Source organism: Hydra viridissima, unplaced genomic scaffold (genome assembly GCF_058129835.1).
Source record: "Hydra viridissima isolate aposymbiotic clone 2 unplaced genomic scaffold, HvirCarnegie_v1 scaffold_11, whole genome shotgun sequence".
Lineage (NCBI taxonomy): Eukaryota > Metazoa > Cnidaria > Hydrozoa > Anthoathecata > Hydridae > Hydra > Hydra viridissima.
In genome coordinates, this window is record NW_028324310.1 from 12,720,367 (window position 1) to 12,738,691 (window position 18,325).

The window sequence follows — 18,325 nt, forward strand, 5'->3', positions numbered from 1 at the left end:
TGCTCTGTGATGAACCAATCAGCAATAAATCTTTTCTATTTGATATAATTAGGGATGCAATTATTTTAAAACAGTATATAAAATTTTTATCAAAAATTAAAAAATATTAGCCCCTTTCATTGAATGTGTGTGGGGAAAACTTGTTTATCAAGTCGCTAAAGATGTTTCAAATCCTGCAGAAAGACTTAGTTGTCAAAATTGCTACGCCCAAGTTGGATAAAGAATTCCACATCCCTGTACAAAGTTAGAAAGACAAAAGAATTTGACTGCCATTGTATAATCAACATCTTCAACAACGCAGGGAAAATTTCTGTCCAGTTTTATTAAAGATTTAAGCACAAATGACTCAGGGAATACCTTAGCTTTGAAAACCTTTGGCGCAAAGTAACTCACTGTCTCTGTCAGAAAGACTGAGGTTAAGAAATCTTTCTTTTTTTTTAGGTAAATTGAACAAATTTCAATTAAAACTTCATTTCAGGTAAAGTTTTGTTGCTTAAAAATATTTTTAAAAATAATTTTTTTTATTAGTTTAAAGCCAATTTTTGTCTCCATGCCTCTTAGTAACTTATCTTGAACAATAAAACTCCGGGGTACTTCCCTAAAATATGTGATTTCTCCCGAGGCCACCACTCAAAAAAGTTGTCTTTTAAATTTTTTGAATGAGGAAATGTTTTCTGATAATTATCAAAAAAAAAAAAATTTCTGGGGATGAGTTGCAAGGTCTAAGAGCATGTTCTTATGCACTGTGTAAAGTAACCAGTAAATCTGTTTGAACTTCCATAAGCATTTTTAAATATTACCAAGAAACAAGCTGTTCTTCTATTTTAAACATTAGTTGTTACAGACGTGTCACGCAGTTATAAATAAACCAATAAAATCTCGGCAATTACCAGCAGTAACACAGAATTTCAAGTCAGGGTCTATCATTGTGGTATTTTACAAGGTTGCAAGGTCTAAGAGAATGCCTATACACCCTGATCAGCATTTTTATAAAATTACTTGAGGCGGCCGGAATAATTCCGTACGAGGAGGGCAAGAAGGTCTGACGGCGGCAAGACCTGCACTGAATATATTCCGTCTACGTTGAGGCGGAAAAACAATATAAAAGCAGTACTGTTAAAAAGTAACCAATCTCTCTTACACTTTAAGACAAAATGCCTGAAATTTGCAGAATCATGAATGAGAAATGTACGTAAAAGACGCCAAAATCAATTTCAAAAGTTTTCCCGGCTGTAAGCTATTTAAAACTAACTATTAACGTAACGTTAATACGCTGAGTTTAAACCCATTTACACACTGAGATTAAACGCATCTATACGCTGAGATTAAATGCATTTACATTTAAAATGATGAGCACTTCTTTTGTTATATTTATTTAAGATAAGAAAATGCTGAATTTTGCTATTTAGTTGGTTCCGCTTTATCGGCACTATCATCCCGTTCGGTTTGAAAAGAAGATTTTCCATCTGAACTTTCGTCATTGTGATCTGCAGCCCATGATTGTCTTTCTCCTGAGGCAAACAATCCATAGAAAAATGCTCCAAAGAAAAACATGGCCGCAGATATGTAAAACACTCGATCCCAATGTTGTCGTCCCTAGCAACATACAAAAGCATTTTAAAAATTTTCCATCGTTTACAATATGTCAAAAAACAGTGGTTTTATTCTTCCATATAAAAATTAAGGTTGCCACGTATGTTCTTTCAAAACATGCCAAATTGTTTTGTTTTGTTTTTTTCACTCTACTAGTACGTTAAGTTCAAAAATAATTTTTACCAAACTTTACTAACTACCCTGTGGGTTCAAATTATATGCAACAACTCAATTTACAAATTTCTAAAAGTTAAAAATATTCCTCTCAGTTTGAGAAATGAGAAGGCAATCAAAAGATTAATCAAGATGAATCAAAGATTAGAAAGTGAATGATGAGAAGGTTCAGATTATACAAACATGGCATTTGACATGAACTACGAATTTCCCATAAATACTATAATTTATCACACCAATTGTCAACAACAAATTCAAAAAAAAATGTTAAAAAAAACAGCGGTAGCAAACAGAATCAAACTATCAATTAACCAAACAGTAACAATTGTTTCTGCAATAATAATAATAGCAGGTGGTTTAAACCTTGATAAGCTCGTATTGTGAAAGTTGTCAAAGATGTAGTTGAGCGCTGTGATGAGAGTAGCAAAGTCTTATATCTAATTTTGGATTTCGTCACTATCACCACGAGTGATGGCTGCTGCAATACATCAAAAGTTAAAGAAAGCATTATCAAGCTTTTGTCGAGAAATTAATGAAACAATAAATCAATATGCGATACTCGCCGTTAGTTAAAAGTTTCAGAAGATTTAATCTAAATTAAAAAGTGAGTGAAGCTCTAAGTTTAAAGTTTTAAAGAATGAAAAACTTTCTCTTCGGATTGGAGCAAGGACCAGGTTTAAGATTAAATTATGTTTTGTTGCGCTGAAAAGTATATTTTCATTCTTTCAATTACACTATTCAATTTGAATAACTAAGACTGACACTATTTGATGAACTAAGACTGACTCTATTTAGAGATAGAATATATAATTTAGAATTAAAATTTAAAAATTTGCTAAAATCTATTTTGGTTTCGATAATAAACTAGGTTTTAATCAAAACTCATTTTACAAAAAATGTATGAATGTTTTGAGTTGGTTCAACAATTTTCTTCATCTTGTTCCAATTTTTTTCAGAGCAAAAAGGTTTGGAATTAAACCAAATAAATCCGTATTTTTTAATTAAAAAAAAAAAAAGACATGTTTGGCTTTGTGACTAAATGTAAGGGAGTGAAATGACTGAATATTTTATCAAAAATTTTTACAAAATATTTTTAAACTTTAATATGATAATGGAATGAGTTTGCAATATTTTGAAAGAACATAGCTTGTGTTATAATGTAGTATTATGTAACATTAACGTATTAAGTTAATATTTTTTTAAATATGATAAGATATTATCCTTATATTAAAGGAATCAGTAGGCATTATTTCAAACTCTGCAATACAACCCTAAAGCGTACCGGCGTAGTTAAGTTTAAAAATTTCCATCAAATTTTTAAACTTTTAAAATGAAAATGATTAGTGAGTAAAATTTTTTGAGTCACTTTTGTCAAGAAAATTTTCATGATTCGTCAATTATTTGCTCAACTCACATTAATTAAACTTTTAACTGATAAGGAACATATTATTTATATTGATATAACTTACCCCTGAGCCTGCATCACCCAGATCTGTTATAACGCCTACTAAAATTGGACTTAAAATGTTAGGAACTGTTGCACAAGTGTTTGTTATACCAAACAATACACTAGCGTATCTAGGTGCGATATCTAAGTGGTTAATGCCGAACCCAGCCCAAGCTAATGTCTCTATACCGGCACCAACAATAATTACAATAACAGCTCCTTCAGGACTAAACATATACATAGAGATGAGGAAAGCTACTGCATTAGCAAGAAAACCTATGGAAAAGAGAAATTCTGGTTAATGCGCTTTTTAGACTTTTTTTTTTTTTTCCTTTCTCTGAAGATTGAAAAAAATATATTTATATTAATTTTTTTTAAAAAAAATATTTTATTGGCGACACTTTGTTTTCTACTTTGAAAAAATAACTAATAGTTATTAAGAAAAACTGATTTGAAAAAATCAATTACATCTTCATTCACATTAGAGCTTTATTATCAAAGTATAAAGCGGCTACAAAAACCTACCTATAACAGTAAAGCTCTTACGAGTTGTGGTCACCGAGAGATAGCAACGTTGACGTATGAAATCGGCAAACTGACCAGATAAAAATACGTTTACACCCATAACTAAGTATAGTGTTGCCGTATATTCTCCGGTCTATAAAAAAAAAACAGGAATTTAAAAAAGAAAGTTTTTTGTACTTTGTTTTTATTACAAAAGCTAACTTAGTGCGAATGTAATTGCTTTGATAAAGTAGAGGAGAAGGAAAAACTCGAAAGCATCGGCAAGGAAAAAACCTGGAAAAAAAAAACTATACCAACTCTGAGTTGGTATAGTTTTTTTTTAATTTTGCGTACATTTACCCCCGGGAATACGTTTGAGTAATTCTAGTGATGTATTTTACACTGATATTTTTTACTTTTGAAGAGGGGTGGGGTAAGGGTGGGTTAGAAAATTGGTTTTGTATTTATACGTGAGTAAAGTTCATATAATTCACTTTTTTCAATGTTTCTAATTTCGCAGTATTTGAAACCGAAGTTGACTTTATTTTGTTGATAAATAGAACTCTAGTCTAAAAAAGAATCAACACACATGAAAGACTTTTTTTCATTTGCAATAACAATACCAAAAATGGTTTCTTTTTTTGGTATTATAATTAGTGACGTTAATAGTTTCTCGTCAGATTGTTCGTGAGGATCAATCAAAACTTTGAACTTTAGAAATACACTTTAAAAACTCACTTCAAACAATCGTGTTTTCTAGTGATATCATACCCAGCCATCACGTGTGGCACACCAAACGTGATGGCTGGGCTAACAGCAAACTTTAGGAATATATATATTTTACCTATTTGTAAAATTAAAACTTTAATGATATTTAATAAAAAATCCAGCTACAAAATAGTCGGCCAACCTTTGAAATTCTAAAGTTCATTGCTTCACTAAGAAATTTAGGTAGTCCAGTTTGCATAGTTCCAAAGCCCCATCCTTCGCATGTGTGCGCAACAAGAATTGCTAAAAATGGCATCGAAGTGATTATTTTTCTCCAAGGTAGAGAGCCTTTTAACTGAAAAAAAGCGTATTTAACTTCATCTTTAAAAAACCTTCACAGAAACAAGTATAGTTATTAAAGAGATTTTAAAGGAAGTGGCAGTAAAAATTGATATGAAATTTTACATGGAAATTATTTTCAAAGTAGCCTCATCAATAACATGTCCTTTAAATAACAATATTCATAAAAAAATTTTTAAATATTTTTAATATAAAAAATATCTTTTTTAAAAAAAGTGGAAAAGTGCAAAAAAAGTTTCATTCAAATAAAAAATTATTTTGTTCTATCTCCAAGTTTAAACGTTGGGACAAAATTTTTGATTTTTTCTAAAAGTAAAATTATTTAAAGTTTTAGCTTTTATTTTTAAAGAAATAATAACTTATGCTTTAAATAATTTATGTTTAAGCAAATTATATAGAAAAAAATTTATAAAGTAATGCGTATTTTAAAAGTTATTATTACTAACTAAAATTAATAACTCATTTTCTCCAAACTTTTAAAATTGGAGATAGAACAAAATAATTCTAACCTCGCGATTTGTAAATTCACATTTTTAAAATAAAAAAGCATGCTCGTCTGTAGCAAACTTACTAATTGTGAAGTCTGATCTTCTTCTAAACTTTTTAAAATCATGCTTTTTTCTTCACTAGATATATGATTGTCCTCTTCAGGAGAATCACTGATCATGATCATCCACACCGCTACCCACATAAGAGCAAGTAAACCTGAAAAGTTCTGTAAAAACTAAAATTTGGTAAAGTTCAGAACGTTAGTTCAGTTCCAAAAAGAAATACAAAAAAAGGGTGTTTCAAAAAGAAAAAAGAAAAAAAATTTAATAATACTTCGAAAAAGTCATTTTTAACTTTAGAATATTATTGTTAAAAAAAGATTAATATAATTTACCAAATAAATAAAACACCCACGCCCACCCGCAAAGTTCGCATAAGTATCCTGCAATTAGAGTACCTGCAACTGATCCAGCATAAGAACCTGTCCAAAAGGAATTAATACCCCATAAGCAATAACTGAAAATAATAAAATGAATAGTGAAAATGAATAATGAAAAATAGAAACAATTCTAGTTTTTAATACCTGAATGTGGTATTGTAACAAGCTTTGCTCTTTCGATTGGGGGTGCCCATCTGCTCCAAAGAGCGTACATGGCAGGGTAAATGCATCCCTAAACAAACAGAGATACTGTTTACATTTTAAAAATTTAAACAGATATGCGAGCATTAACAAACACCAAAGGCATACCTCACATAAACCTTCTGTTAGTCGTAGCAAAAATAACCATATCCAATGAGCTCTGGAAGCCATAGGTGTCATTAACGTTAAAATTGCACTAAGTAAAATGGCTACTCCAAACAAGTTTTTCCCCCCGAACTTTGCTGCTATGTAACCTCCAGGTATCTGCGTTAATAGATAACCGTAATAAAAAGCTGATAGTATGTGACCTAGAATAAAAAACCCACAGCATAAAAAAGTTTTTGTCAAAAATGAATTTAATCACCCTCTTCTCCAAAATTTGTCCAAAATGTTTACCTTGAAGTTGAGTACTCCAATTGAATTCAGGTGCTACCTGAGAAAAATAAGCTAATATACATATCGAAATATTTTATTTTATGTTTGTATAAAAATCGAGCTGATTCTCGATAGTTGTTCCTGATAAAAATAATATTTTTCAAAATACTTGTAAATCCTCATACCCAGTACTCTGTCCCATTAAACATCACTCGAGTATGGTTATTTGTCATAGCAACCAATGCTACACTTAAATCTACACGTAAACAATAAACATTGAAAAACCCAAAGAAACTTAATATGGCCAGAACATATCTTTTCGACATACAACCACATTGGCCCACTTGGGTACGAAGGTCTCGTTCTTCGATTGATTGTTCAAATGGTAGGCTTGTGGTTGTATCGAAACTCGTCTGCAATTTTACTCGAGCAGTGTTCGTTTTCCCTTTCAAATGCAGTATTTCACTTTCTGTAGTGTCACAACTTTTAAGGGGAGTGAGAGTAAGGTTAGTGCAACTGTGAGTGGAAGTGCACGTTGGGTTTAATTTAAGATTTTGATCTTTGCAAGTTTTTTCAATTTTTTCATATTTTTTAATATTTTCTGGATTGTAAACAGGACTCGGATGAGATTTCCGTCTATCTAATGGCAAATTTTCTTTACTTATTTTTTTGTTTGATTTACTTATTCCTTCTTGAGATGGCGAGGTTAATTTTTCCTCTGAAACAACTCCTTCTATAATAGTATCTCCTTCGGTATTACATGCTTGTAAGTGCGTCTCACCGTTCGTAAACGATACTTGATTAACACAACGGCGATGTATCATTTTAAAACTAAACTTTACCAAAATAAAGACAAAAAACTGACATAGCTGTCATAAGCCAACAATTTTGTTACTTAAAAATATTTTACAAATATATATTAGAGTTTTAACTCAAGATATCTACAAAAAACACTCCGGTTGAGCATAGACCGATTCAACTGTTTGTTTGCAACATGTTTGGTGTTTAACTTTTGCAGATAGATTCTTCTGCCAAATTCTCAATGTGAGTGGAAAGGCGGGGTTAAGCGAAATTATATTGAAAAATACTTTTCCAGCTTTATCTTATTTATAAAAAGCTACAGTTTTTCTGAAAAAGATTTCGCTACGGGCATCAACATGCCAGTTTTAGAAATGATAAAGAGCTAAAATAGATAACTTGAAACTCCTTTTACGAAAAAGTATTTTTGAAGAAAAAAAGATCGAGGAAAGATAAGACGCCATGCAAAGCTTCCAAATTATTTAAAAAACTTTATGACGATAAAAAACGTTATGCAAATTTTAAAAAGATGCCCGAAAAAAGTCTTATTTGCAACGCCGTAAATAAAATAAAAGTGAAATTTGATAGTTGATATTTTATAGAATAAAACAACTCGAGTTCCCCTTCTTCAAACACTGGATTGATAACCCTGACTAATTAATAATTTATTTCAATAATAAATCTTGTTACAATATTACTGAAACAATTGCAGCTTAATTGTGAATTGGTTTTTCTTCAGCACTTATGACTTTTTATCTTTTTATCTTTACAACTTTTTGTCTTTTCCAAAAGAGTCCACTAATTTCGAAGCATATACTTCTTCATATCCCCCCCCCCCCTATGAGTCCTCAGGTCTATTTTGCTTGGCATTAGGTTTTTTTTCGCATTAATAAGATTTTGAAGATGCTCAATGTGAAATATGGTCTGGGGGACTGGGGAAAAGGATAGGACATTCCAACATACATTTTATTTTTCCTGAAGAATTCTTTGGTTTAATTTTGCATTGTTTTGAGGCATCGTTCTATTAAAAAAAAAAAGGCCTACCAAGTCCCAGATCTCGAGCTTTGCTTCCAATTTCGTGTTTAATTCCCCTGGCTGATTCCAGCTAAAAAATGATAACTTAACGCTCGATAAATTTAGCACAATAAATAACCATTTAAAATGGTTTTAGAATTTAAAACGATTGCATTATATCTCTTTAAATAAATTCTGTTAAGTTCAGTCTAATAATCCTTTTAATTCAACAAATTTTTCCTAATTTTTCTCATACCGAGCAGTTCCTGTCCTAAATTTTGAAAAGCTGAAAAATGGCTTTTTAGTGATGCTCTATATAAGAAATCATAATTAAGTATAAACTTTATTTATAAGCAATTTAGTTGTAGTTATTTAAAATTTTGTAAGCAATAACTTTTGACGAATACTTTATTAATTAATGATGTTGAACTTGATGGATGATCCGCCATATTGAAAAACCTTTTCGGAAACAAAGTTGATAATTGTTTGAAAAACTAGCTGCATTTACCAGCATCAAAATGTAGCTCATGCTTAAAAACGTCACGCTAAACGTGTGGATTGTTTTTGAATAGATTTACTAATGTTAGCGATAAACAAGGAGAACGATTTCAACAAAAATCGTAAAAGAGAAATATTTAAGTTTACTTATTTCTCTTTCATAACTAAGCCTTTAAATAATCTTCTTTTATACTGCGATTTTCGCGATATATTTATGAAATAGTAAACATGAAAATTCATTTTGAGAAGTGGATAAACAAATACCACTGATAAAGGAAAGCATTTCCTGCTCTTTTTTTTTGTAGCTTATAGAGCTTTAGTTACGGTGCTTTAGTTAGAACATCAATACTGTGAGGAATATTTTTTTGTTATGGTTATTCATGTGTGTGGGTTATGTGCGTATAGGGGTGTGGGTCTTAATGATGGAGCACGGAGGTTGGAGTTGAGGCTAAGGGTCCGGGTGCTGTTTGGTTAGGATAAAGCAAAGATTAGTGGTTTATGGTTAGCAGTTGTTCCTCAGTGGATTCTAACTTTAATGGTCCTCAAAATAAGGTTCTTCATAATGTGTTATGGGAATTAGCACTCTTCATTTATTATTCTAAATGTCAATATATTGCAAATAATATATATTTTCTTACTCCCAAGTTCTGTAAATTGCCAAGTTATCTTTATTGAGGTCAACTTATTTTTTATTTGCTTGACAGTATAAATGTGTCTGCTTTTGTTCCCTTTTTTGTGATGCTTTTTTGTAATTGCTGTGTTACTTATTTTTCATCCTTACAATTTTAAGGTGTCCTAAACTAAAAGGAAACTTCATATTAACTTTAGGAAACTATGCTATGACTAGCTTGCAGAAAATAAGCTTCTTTAGCGTCAAGGACTCAGCTGTGCAGGATTTTCTGGTGCTTGAGCAGTGTTCAATGAACACTGCTCAACCACCAGTGAAAAATTGTCACAATCAAGCATGACGCAATGATCTGTGACTTGACGAAGTGTTTTGTGTGTCATAATTTTATTTACTTTAATCATGTAATATTATGAGCTTTGTTCATAGGTCTTCCATCCTTTTCTTTAAGCCAATAAAATCGCCCAATTCTTTGAGAACTTGGTGAGAGCGCGTTCTAGTTTTTAAAAACAGATGTTCCATTCAACGTCTCTTTTTAAAATTCAATTTTCTAAAACAATTTTTTATCCGTGTCCTCTGATGTTGCTATAAAAAGATAAGAGTAATGAGACAATTTTAGCCACTATATCTTATTATAGCGATAAAAATAACCCAAAATTCATAGTAAATATTTATTCGTATTAAAGTGTAACAAAACCAATAAATTTGACAACTGGGATACGAAACGAAATTAACATTTTGCTATAACTTGTAAAACAATATTGTTCCTTCCTTGAAGATAATAAAATTAAAATAAATTCCATGTGACTTTCATTAACAAAGCCAAAAAGAATTTTTTAAAAATTACTGTCGCTACACAACAATTAAATTTGAAAAAAAAAAAAATTACTTAAAACTATCAATTAAAAAATTATTTTAGAAAATGAGTGCACATTATGCAAATATTTTATGGATTAAAACAATCATTCTCATATAAATAGAGATACGTTGGTTTTACGTACTTAACTAGATTTAAAAACCTTTATTTACAATATATATAAGCAACATTTGAGGTAAACAGCGAATCATATAAATATATCTACAGTTGTTTAACTTGCGGAAGTAATATTAATTAAAGTATCAAGTACGAACAATTTTCAGTTGCTTTCAACTTATATCATTAAGCTGTACCCGACAACTATAGATTTGGTCCTTATACTGTACAACCTCTGATGAAGACGTTTATGACAAGTGTTGTCTTGAACAAGATAAGTTATTTGGTAGATTACTTTTTTACATTTGTGTTTGTCTGCCTCGTTTTTCAGTGATGCTTGACTAATCACCCTGGGTATTCTTCGTTCATCAATATCCATGATACTGTCAGTTGGACAAGCAGATGTTTTTCCTTGAAACATACTTGCACTAAAAATATTGTATAGGCTGTACTCAAACATTTCGTGTTTGCTTTCGACCCTTTCAATAGGATCAACAATAATAAAATGGTTCTTTAAAATTTGAATTAATCTCTCTGGATTTTTATACTTTGTCTTGTTGCAAGGGGTAAAGGTGACTCCGATCTGAGATAGAGCTAGCTAGTAAAAGAAAAATAAAGAAGCTTATTGCTCTCATTGCTATTTGTATCGATTATAAAGGGCAAAAAGAATAATGGTCGAAGTATTTGTGGTGTCAATGATTTGTCTTAGGTTATAGGAACCCTAAGTGCTATTTTGTATTAACTAAATATTTATTTAGTATTACCCGTTTTACCTGTTTCATTAGAATAAAAAGCTGAATAAAATAAGCATTCAACATCAAATCCATTTTTTTTTTTTTATCAATCATGCGTTTGATGGCTCGAAGCTTTATTCTTAACTTTTTTTATTGCAGATGCCACGAACTCAAAGATTTTTTTTGAAGTGGCTGTACAAAGTGTTGTTTCTTTTAAAGTAAAGATTGTGATTACAGGTAATTTTTAAGTTAATTTCTCAGGAAATTTTACAAAAATTAAATCTTGATCGTCTTTTAAATGGGAATTTCTCGACGTTTTATTTTCTCAAAACTTTTATAAAAATCAAACTTTTATCGCCTTTCTTCATATCCATCTACAAAATATAGAACATAGCAGAATTCTCATATTTTACATTCTAATCCATTACATATCACCGATAACCAACGTATTTAACAACTTTTTTCAGTTTCGGACAGAATTATGCATCGAAACTTACTTTGGCTTAAGGAATGCGAGCAATGCATTGATGGTAAAACATGCATTATTTTTTTTTTGGTTAGTCGATTACATTTTTAACTTTTTATGATTCTTGACAACTCGGAATGAAAAGTCAGTCGTCATTCTTAGTAAACGCCTGTTAATATACTTGGATCTTACCGGATAAACATTCCCAGATGCAAATTGTATACACATAAACCTTTATGAGAGAACCTTATTTAGAAAATTATGTCAAATAAGGGTGATGCAAATCTTATTGATTTCCACTTCACTGCTGTAATTTTATGGGATAATTTTTTTTTTTTTTTTTTTTTGCAATCTTAGGAATACAAGGCATACTAAAAAGTTAGGAAATCGATGAAAAAAAGTAAAAAGGAATATCGATGACATATAACGTAGGTCAAATCTTTTCCTTTTGTAGCAAGTTTCTTTGTTTTACTTAGTTTAGACTCTTTTCTTGACTTATTTGTTTCGACACATTCTATTTTTCATCGAGTTTATCAAAAATTACCTCTCACTCATGATCGCAAGTTATTATTCAACTTACTCTTACTCACGATCGAAAGTTATTGCTCAATTACCTTTCACTCATGGTCGCAAACTATTGCTAAACTAAAAGTCAATCAACGTTAAAGTTTCACTTAAACACTCTGAACTTTTCTTTTACCATAAATCAAGTCAATTTATCATTAAATTATAAAAAACTGTTACTATTATTTTTTTTTTTTTTGTAACTATAATAGTTAGTCAACTATATGAATATTTATCTATATCTATCTTTACAAATTTTTTCATCATTTTTAGCAGTATTAACTTTTCGTGATATGGCTACAATACCCAAAAGTTCTAAATGTAGAAAACCCAGAATTTACAGCATCCTTGGTAGCTTCACATTGCTGGCTCAAAAGTGCAACATCCATAGAATTGCTGACTTAAGTGACGAGTAAATAACTTGTATTTTATCTAACAACTTTGGTTTTAAAAAAAAAAAAACTTCCTATTTCTTCAATATTTGTAATCTTATAGTACTAGCTCTTGGTTTTTGCTTTTTAACCCATGTTGAAACTTTTAACCCATGTTGAAACTTTTTAACATGGTTCAGAGGAAAACTATGATCATCTTTGGTGTGTTAACGGTTTAGATAAAACAAACAGATGCACCTAAGATTTCATAAAATCACTAAATAATTAGTGGTTGGAATACCCATTTATCCCCTTTCCTAGATATTAGCATTTGCAAACCGTAAAAAACATTTCGTTTCAATGTTTTAAAGAATGACCAGAAAACAACTTTGAGCTTTAAATCGTTATTTATATGGAGTAGTAATACACTCTGTTGCATTATTTATTAATTCAACGAACTATTTTGTAATGGCTTTTTGTTATAAAGGATGCGTTTTCTCGCAACTACTTCTTGTTCTTAACGTTTTTAAAACGTCACTCATATGGAGTAGTAATACACTCTTTCCAGAACTCAAAAAATCCAGATTTCGAAATCAGATTAGAAAAAAACAAGCTTTAATTTTTTTATTAATTTATGGTTGTAAACATGTGGAAATTTAACATGGCTGTAAAACTTATATAGTTTACTGCATCTTTACAAGAATTTGTGAGGTGTCATTAGTAATCTCAAAAAATCTTTAAGATTTTGAACATTATTTTTAAGATCTAAGATTTTGACTATTGAATTTAACTCTCTATGTTTGCACACCGGACCCCGATGTACAAACATAGAGGATTACGGTGGTGACAAATTGGTGCATGCACAATCGCATGTACTAAGTGCACCAAGTTGTTTTATTTTTTTAAAAACAATTTGCGCACACTTGCATGCACACTCGCACGCCTTATGTCATATCACTGCTGCTCATCCTATATCTCCCCCCCCTTTCACCCCCTCCCCCAACAAGAGTTCATTGTGTAGGCACTTGTGCACACAAAAGTAAATCATTTTTTCTTAACCATGAGACGACTGCATCAATAATGATCAATACCGCGACATCAACCGTCCTAGTTGAAACGGTGCGTGTGACTGAGATCTGAAGCTCATTACTAGAGTTTCTAAAATTCATCTCTCCAATGTGGTATGTGTTTATTGGAGACAGCTCGACAGTCGACGATAAGGTGTTGTTGACTACCAGCGTACCAATCCTTAGCAGTAAATATTAGAAAACAACCAGTTTTACTGAGTATTTGATTCTCATCATCAAATACTTCAATTTTACTCCCGTATAGCACTCGGTATGCCTCCTCGAAAAATTGCCTGGGAAACATACCTTGTGAATAAATTTTTAAGGAACACAATCTAAATATTATCAACATTGGTTGAATTGAAGACAGCAAGTATTTTTTCTGTTTTTCTTTTGAACTTTACTGGGCTGGGAAAAATAATGAGTACATACTTTAACGATCGTTTGTTTAATACGAAGACCCAACTTGTCTGAGTAACACTACGGTTCACACGGTGGTAGACCATCCGTTCGAAGGGCAAGGCCAATTTTTAAGTGGCTTTTAATGTTATGCTATATCAAGCAAGTTCGCGAGAGCGCACTATCTTAAACTGCAGGGTAATATTATTGTTTATATTATGATTGTTAATATTATCATTAAACAAATAAAATTTGGTGTCGCGATGGTGTTTATTCTAATGATAACCTGAGGCCATTCAGTGAAAAAAAATCTCCTATTCAAGCAGATTACCAAACAAGCTAGAATGAATAGGTCTTTGCCAGGGTAAGAGCTTGAAGTCTAGAGGTATGCAGAATTAGGATGGATTTTTACCAAACACGAGGGAGAGTACGACATTCAGTCAAATGGTAGACCCAGCGCTTGCACCACTACGGAGCAGAGTTAGATTTCCCGGCTCAGTCTGCTTGTCACAGCCTTGTTGGAGCCTAGTGGTAATAGCCCTTTTCACTATTGTTAGGTAAATATCTTAAACCTCCTAATGCTTACCATAGGAAGAAAAGCTCTTAACCTATAGCTCCTTAAATGTGTATGCTCTGCTTCTCTATGAACACCACGCCGGACGTTGTTATCAAATCTAGTGTTAACGTTAGTCCTGCAAGTGAGTGATGATTGTACAAAAGCTACACAATGCCTGGAACCATAACGTGGTCTATGAACTATAATATAAGAAGTAATAATGATTGAAACAGTTATGCTAACAAAAATAACGGTCAAAATCTTATGGCTTTCAAACATAAAAGCCCTTGCGTATAATATGCGTAAAGCTTTTGGGATGATAGAAAAAATACCGTGGGGAATTCAAACGTGAGATTGGAGACCCTAAATGAGCTTAAAGGTTAAGATCCCAAATTTTGATCAATCTCATTTTGAAATTGAGGCGAATGAATTTAAAAATAAATTTCAGCCCAGAAAGACAGCAGCAAAAAGGATTTCGACCGTTGCATTGGTGGTTGATAAAACAAATATCTTTACCAAATTCATTGCACCCTAATAGCTAGTGGCATTAGCATTGTCACGGGAGATAGTCTTGCAACTGGTGTGGCTTTAATGTGGTGTTGTTTCCTGGACCCTTAGGCAAATACCAAAGTGATACGCCTTGTATGCAAATTAATAACATATGCTTTATACGTGCACCGCTGAGACGGCTGTCTTGCTCCAGGAGGGAGTGTCGCAAGCTCTTTTCAATGGTGAATTCTCAGCAAACGAACTTAAAGTACTAGAACACATTTATCATAATTTCTTAAGTCTTGTCAACTCAGAGGTGCAAAAAGCAACAGTTGATAGTTTTGATGGTCAAGAGAGTCTCGAACTCGTGTACCCATAGTACTTTAACAATCATTAACGCTTTAATAAGATAGAATTACTACCAAAGGAGGCTTTCTATTGTCAGCTGTATGGAACACATTTTGGTGCAAATGCCTGGTAATTAACATAACATATACTTAAGGGCTAATGTCCTAACACTTGCTGATATGTTATGCTCATGAAAAATTCAGGAACACATAAATGCAGCACTATGACTTTGATCTGCGCCCTACTTTTAATTGCCTGGCATGCCCTGGGATGCGCTTTTAAAAAAAATTAAAATTGATCTTGAACTCTTAACGGACATTGACGAGCACTTGTTCATGGAAAAAGGTCAACGTGACGGAATATAAATAGTATCAAAAAGATTTGCTACTGCCGACAACCACACAGTATGACAGCTCAAAACCTAATAAATTGATCATGTATCTAGATGCCAATAATCCATGGTTTATGAACCAGTTGCTACCAGTGAGAGGCTTCCAGTGGGCTAGTCCTGAGCTTACCAACTAGCAACGTGTTGGCTACTCCTGACAATGGGGAATTCGGATCATTGTAGGGATTGATGTTGAGTAGCCCGGGAACTTACACGAAGCTCATAGTGACTACCCATTGGTTGTAGGCTGAGCCATTGATTAGTGACAATCAACATATATTGCTAAATAAACTAGAAATGTAAATTAAATGAATGAAGTTGGTTCCGAATATATGCAAAAAATTGCAATGCAAAAAAGAGCGATATGCAGTAAAATATTGAAATCTTAAACTGTACTACGAGCTGAATACGCATGTCATAAAAGTTCATTGAACGGTAAATGTATGGCGACAAAACCTGTTTGCTTTAACCAACACCAATAGGCTGTTGTTTCAGGTTGATACAAGGCGTGCAAAAGTGCATCTGAGTATGCACACATGTTTTTTTTAAAATGCAACGATATTTTGATTTACAAATTGATACCAGGTCCCGATGCTTGTATGAGTGTAAAAAGTAATCGCTACCTAAAACACTATTAAAATTGTAGAAAACTCTGGTCTTACCAAGATGGTTGAAATTGGTGAATAGTTTGAAATACTCATAATGGTTCCTTCGAGCCCACCACTGTTGTATTTCTAATTTTCTCACCTGTAAGAAACCTTTTTTTTTTTTATAGCCCCTGCATTTTTACATGTGAAAACTGTAGTCAATACATTTGTTAACTACAAATACTCTTAGTTGGTAATAGTAGTAAAATGGAGGCATGTATTCATATCTCCTTTGCATCACTAGCCTAGCCCTCATTTTACTACTACTCAAGATAGATTGCAGCCAATGGTCCCCCTAAATTTGTGAAGGGGGACCCTAGGCTGCTTAATCATGTTAAAATAAAGATAAAATTTTTAGCCCTTTTTCAATGAAAAAATCAATATTGAGAAGAGCATCAGATTCAATTCAATGTTGATTAATTCTGATGCTTTTCTCAACATTGATTTTGATAAAGAGTTTTTAAGAAAATGAAGCTTGAAAACGTCACGATTGTTCAAACTTTGAAATTGTAAAAAAGTAATACAGAAAAAGATATATATAATACAGAAAGTATGACCATAGTATGCAAAAAAACCATAGTAAGCAAAAAGGATTTTAGGTTTCATGAAAAGAAATCCCAAAATTTTTATAGGATTAACTCGTGCATGGCTAGACAAGATATAAACAGCCTTTTAAAAAATCCGAGAACTCTCTTTTTTTGAAAGTAATAGTTTTTAAATCAATGAAAGTACAATAGCATTTCTGAGCTTTAATTTTCCTGTTTACAAGAAATTAATGCCAATTAATAAAGTTTAAAAAAGATAAATTACTATTTCTTGTGAATTAGATTTTGAATAAATTGATCTAATTTAAAAAAATCTAATTAACAGCAAATATTTCTTCTTTGCTTTCTAAAGAAAACATTAAGACGAAGAAAAAAAGTGATCACACAAAAAAAGATCACCCAAAAAAAGCAAAGTGATATGCTCATGCTGCCTTCTGAAATAACAAAAAGCCGTACCTGTCTCATTATGTCTGGAAGTACTGCTTCAAAAGTCATTGCAGAGCATTAATCTATTATGATTTATTATCCTTTTAGTTTGAAGAAGAGAAATAAACACTCTTCTTTCAAATTCTATATAAATGTTTCTATGACAACAGTAAATTTAACAATAGAGAAATAAATAAACTTAAACCAGTTTATAAATAATATCTTTCAAATGTATTCAAATGTCAAACTCCAATAAGGTTTTTAAAAAACAAACACTATGTGGACTACTGAAAAATTTTATATCAAATACTTTTTTTTCTAAGGTAATTCAATTAAAAATTATCTACAAGAAGTTCAACAACTGGTCAAAAAGTATTTCAGAAGAATGGTGGTTGGACAGTTATATGGAACATAAGTTGGCCAACGAATCTTGATAAACAAAAAGATTGGAAGAGAACGTTGTGAAGAAGTATTTTGAGGTGAACAAGGATGTTTTTTTTTTAAGAACCTTACAGAGATTTTTCTTTGCTTAATGGAGTATAGGGAGCAAGTTCCAAAGGATACTCGTGTAAGAATTGGCAGAATGAGGAGGAAAATGTAGACAGGTTGGATACTATTACATAATACTATTACATTTTTTTCATGGTTTTTTTTTTTTTTTTTCATTAAAACACTAAAATATTTGATAAAGCGGTTTTTGGTGCCTTTGGAATTAATTTGAACCAAATTTATTTTAGCATTTCCAGTCATTCTCCATCTCTTATAGAGAGCTGCAAGAATATTTTTCTGAGACAATAATTAATGACGTAAAAGTAAAATCTTAATGCAATCAACCTGTTAATGATAATAAGAACTGTGAGAAGGGAAAAAGAGAAAATTTGTAAACATCATCTTTAAGTTTTTACCCGACTCAACCATATAATATTCGAAAGAAAAGAGCGAGTCAGCCAAAACACTGAGGCGGACACACATGTTCAATTACATGAAAAATGAATAAGTCCCACCATTAATGTTTAAAACTGTTTTCGCAAACACGGTTAGAAACACAATGATATGAGTTTAATTAATAAAATTCCCGAATGTTCTGTAGCCATTCTGAGACAAAGATTAATTAAAAGAAAACTAGT

At 31.7% G+C, this 18,325-nt stretch overlaps 2 protein-coding genes across 4 annotated transcripts; both read right to left on the bottom strand.

Annotated features, from left to right (window-relative positions):
• Window positions 1–1,360: 1,360 nt before the first annotated feature.
• Window positions 1,361–7,290, bottom strand: LOC145191124 (vesicular glutamate transporter 1-like). 3 transcript variants are annotated; one of them, XR_016444891.1, is made up of 10 exons: window positions 6,476–7,243; window positions 6,312–6,348; window positions 6,024–6,223; window positions 5,859–5,946; window positions 5,670–5,756; window positions 5,358–5,491; window positions 4,629–4,729; window positions 3,740–3,872; window positions 3,237–3,490; window positions 1,361–1,596 (listed from the first exon to the last, which is right to left on the bottom strand). XR_016444891.1 is itself a non-coding variant. In XM_090066457.1 (10 exons), exons 1-10 carry the CDS (start codon window positions 7,112–7,114, stop codon window positions 1,402–1,404), a joined length of 1,920 nt encoding a protein of 639 aa, XP_089922583.1. In that variant the 5' UTR covers window positions 7,115–7,290; the 3' UTR covers window positions 1,361–1,401. The 3 variants fall into 3 exon arrangements, 2 of the variants coding, with proteins under 2 accessions (XP_089922583.1, XP_089922584.1); XM_090066457.1 differs by having other exon boundaries at window positions 4,629–4,781; window positions 6,476–7,290; XM_090066458.1 differs by having other exon boundaries at window positions 4,629–4,781; window positions 6,312–6,344; window positions 6,476–7,200.
• Window positions 7,291–10,254: 2,964 nt separating this feature from the next.
• On the bottom strand, window positions 10,255–11,176 carry LOC145191579 (uncharacterized). The gene is made up of 2 exons (XM_090066473.1): window positions 10,972–11,176; window positions 10,255–10,796 (listed from the first exon to the last, which is right to left on the bottom strand). Exons 1-2 carry the CDS (start codon window positions 11,044–11,046, stop codon window positions 10,377–10,379), a joined length of 495 nt encoding a protein of 164 aa, XP_089922599.1. The 5' UTR covers window positions 11,047–11,176; the 3' UTR covers window positions 10,255–10,376.
• Between the last annotated feature and the right edge of the window lie 7,149 nt (window positions 11,177–18,325).

Bases quoted from the DNA above. Each gene is read 5' to 3' on its own strand.
- LOC145191124 (XM_090066457.1), bottom strand. From the start codon at position 7,114: ATGATACATCGCCGTTGTGTTAATCAAGTATCGTTTACGAACGGTGAG. The intron at 4,782-5,357 runs GTAAGTTTGCTA...GCTTTTTTTCAG, and splicing joins AAGATCAGACTTCACAATTA to TTAAAAGGCTCTCTACCTTG. The intron at 1,597-3,236 runs GTAAGTTATATC...GTATGTTGCTAG, and splicing joins TGGGTGATGCAGGCTCAGGG to GGACGACAACATTGGGATCG.
- LOC145191579 (XM_090066473.1), bottom strand. From the start codon at position 11,046: ATGATTGATAAAAAAAAAAAAATGGATTTGATGTTGAATGCTTATTTT. The intron at 10,797-10,971 runs GTAAAACGGGTA...TTCTTTTACTAG, and splicing joins TTTTTATTCTAATGAAACAG to CTAGCTCTATCTCAGATCGG.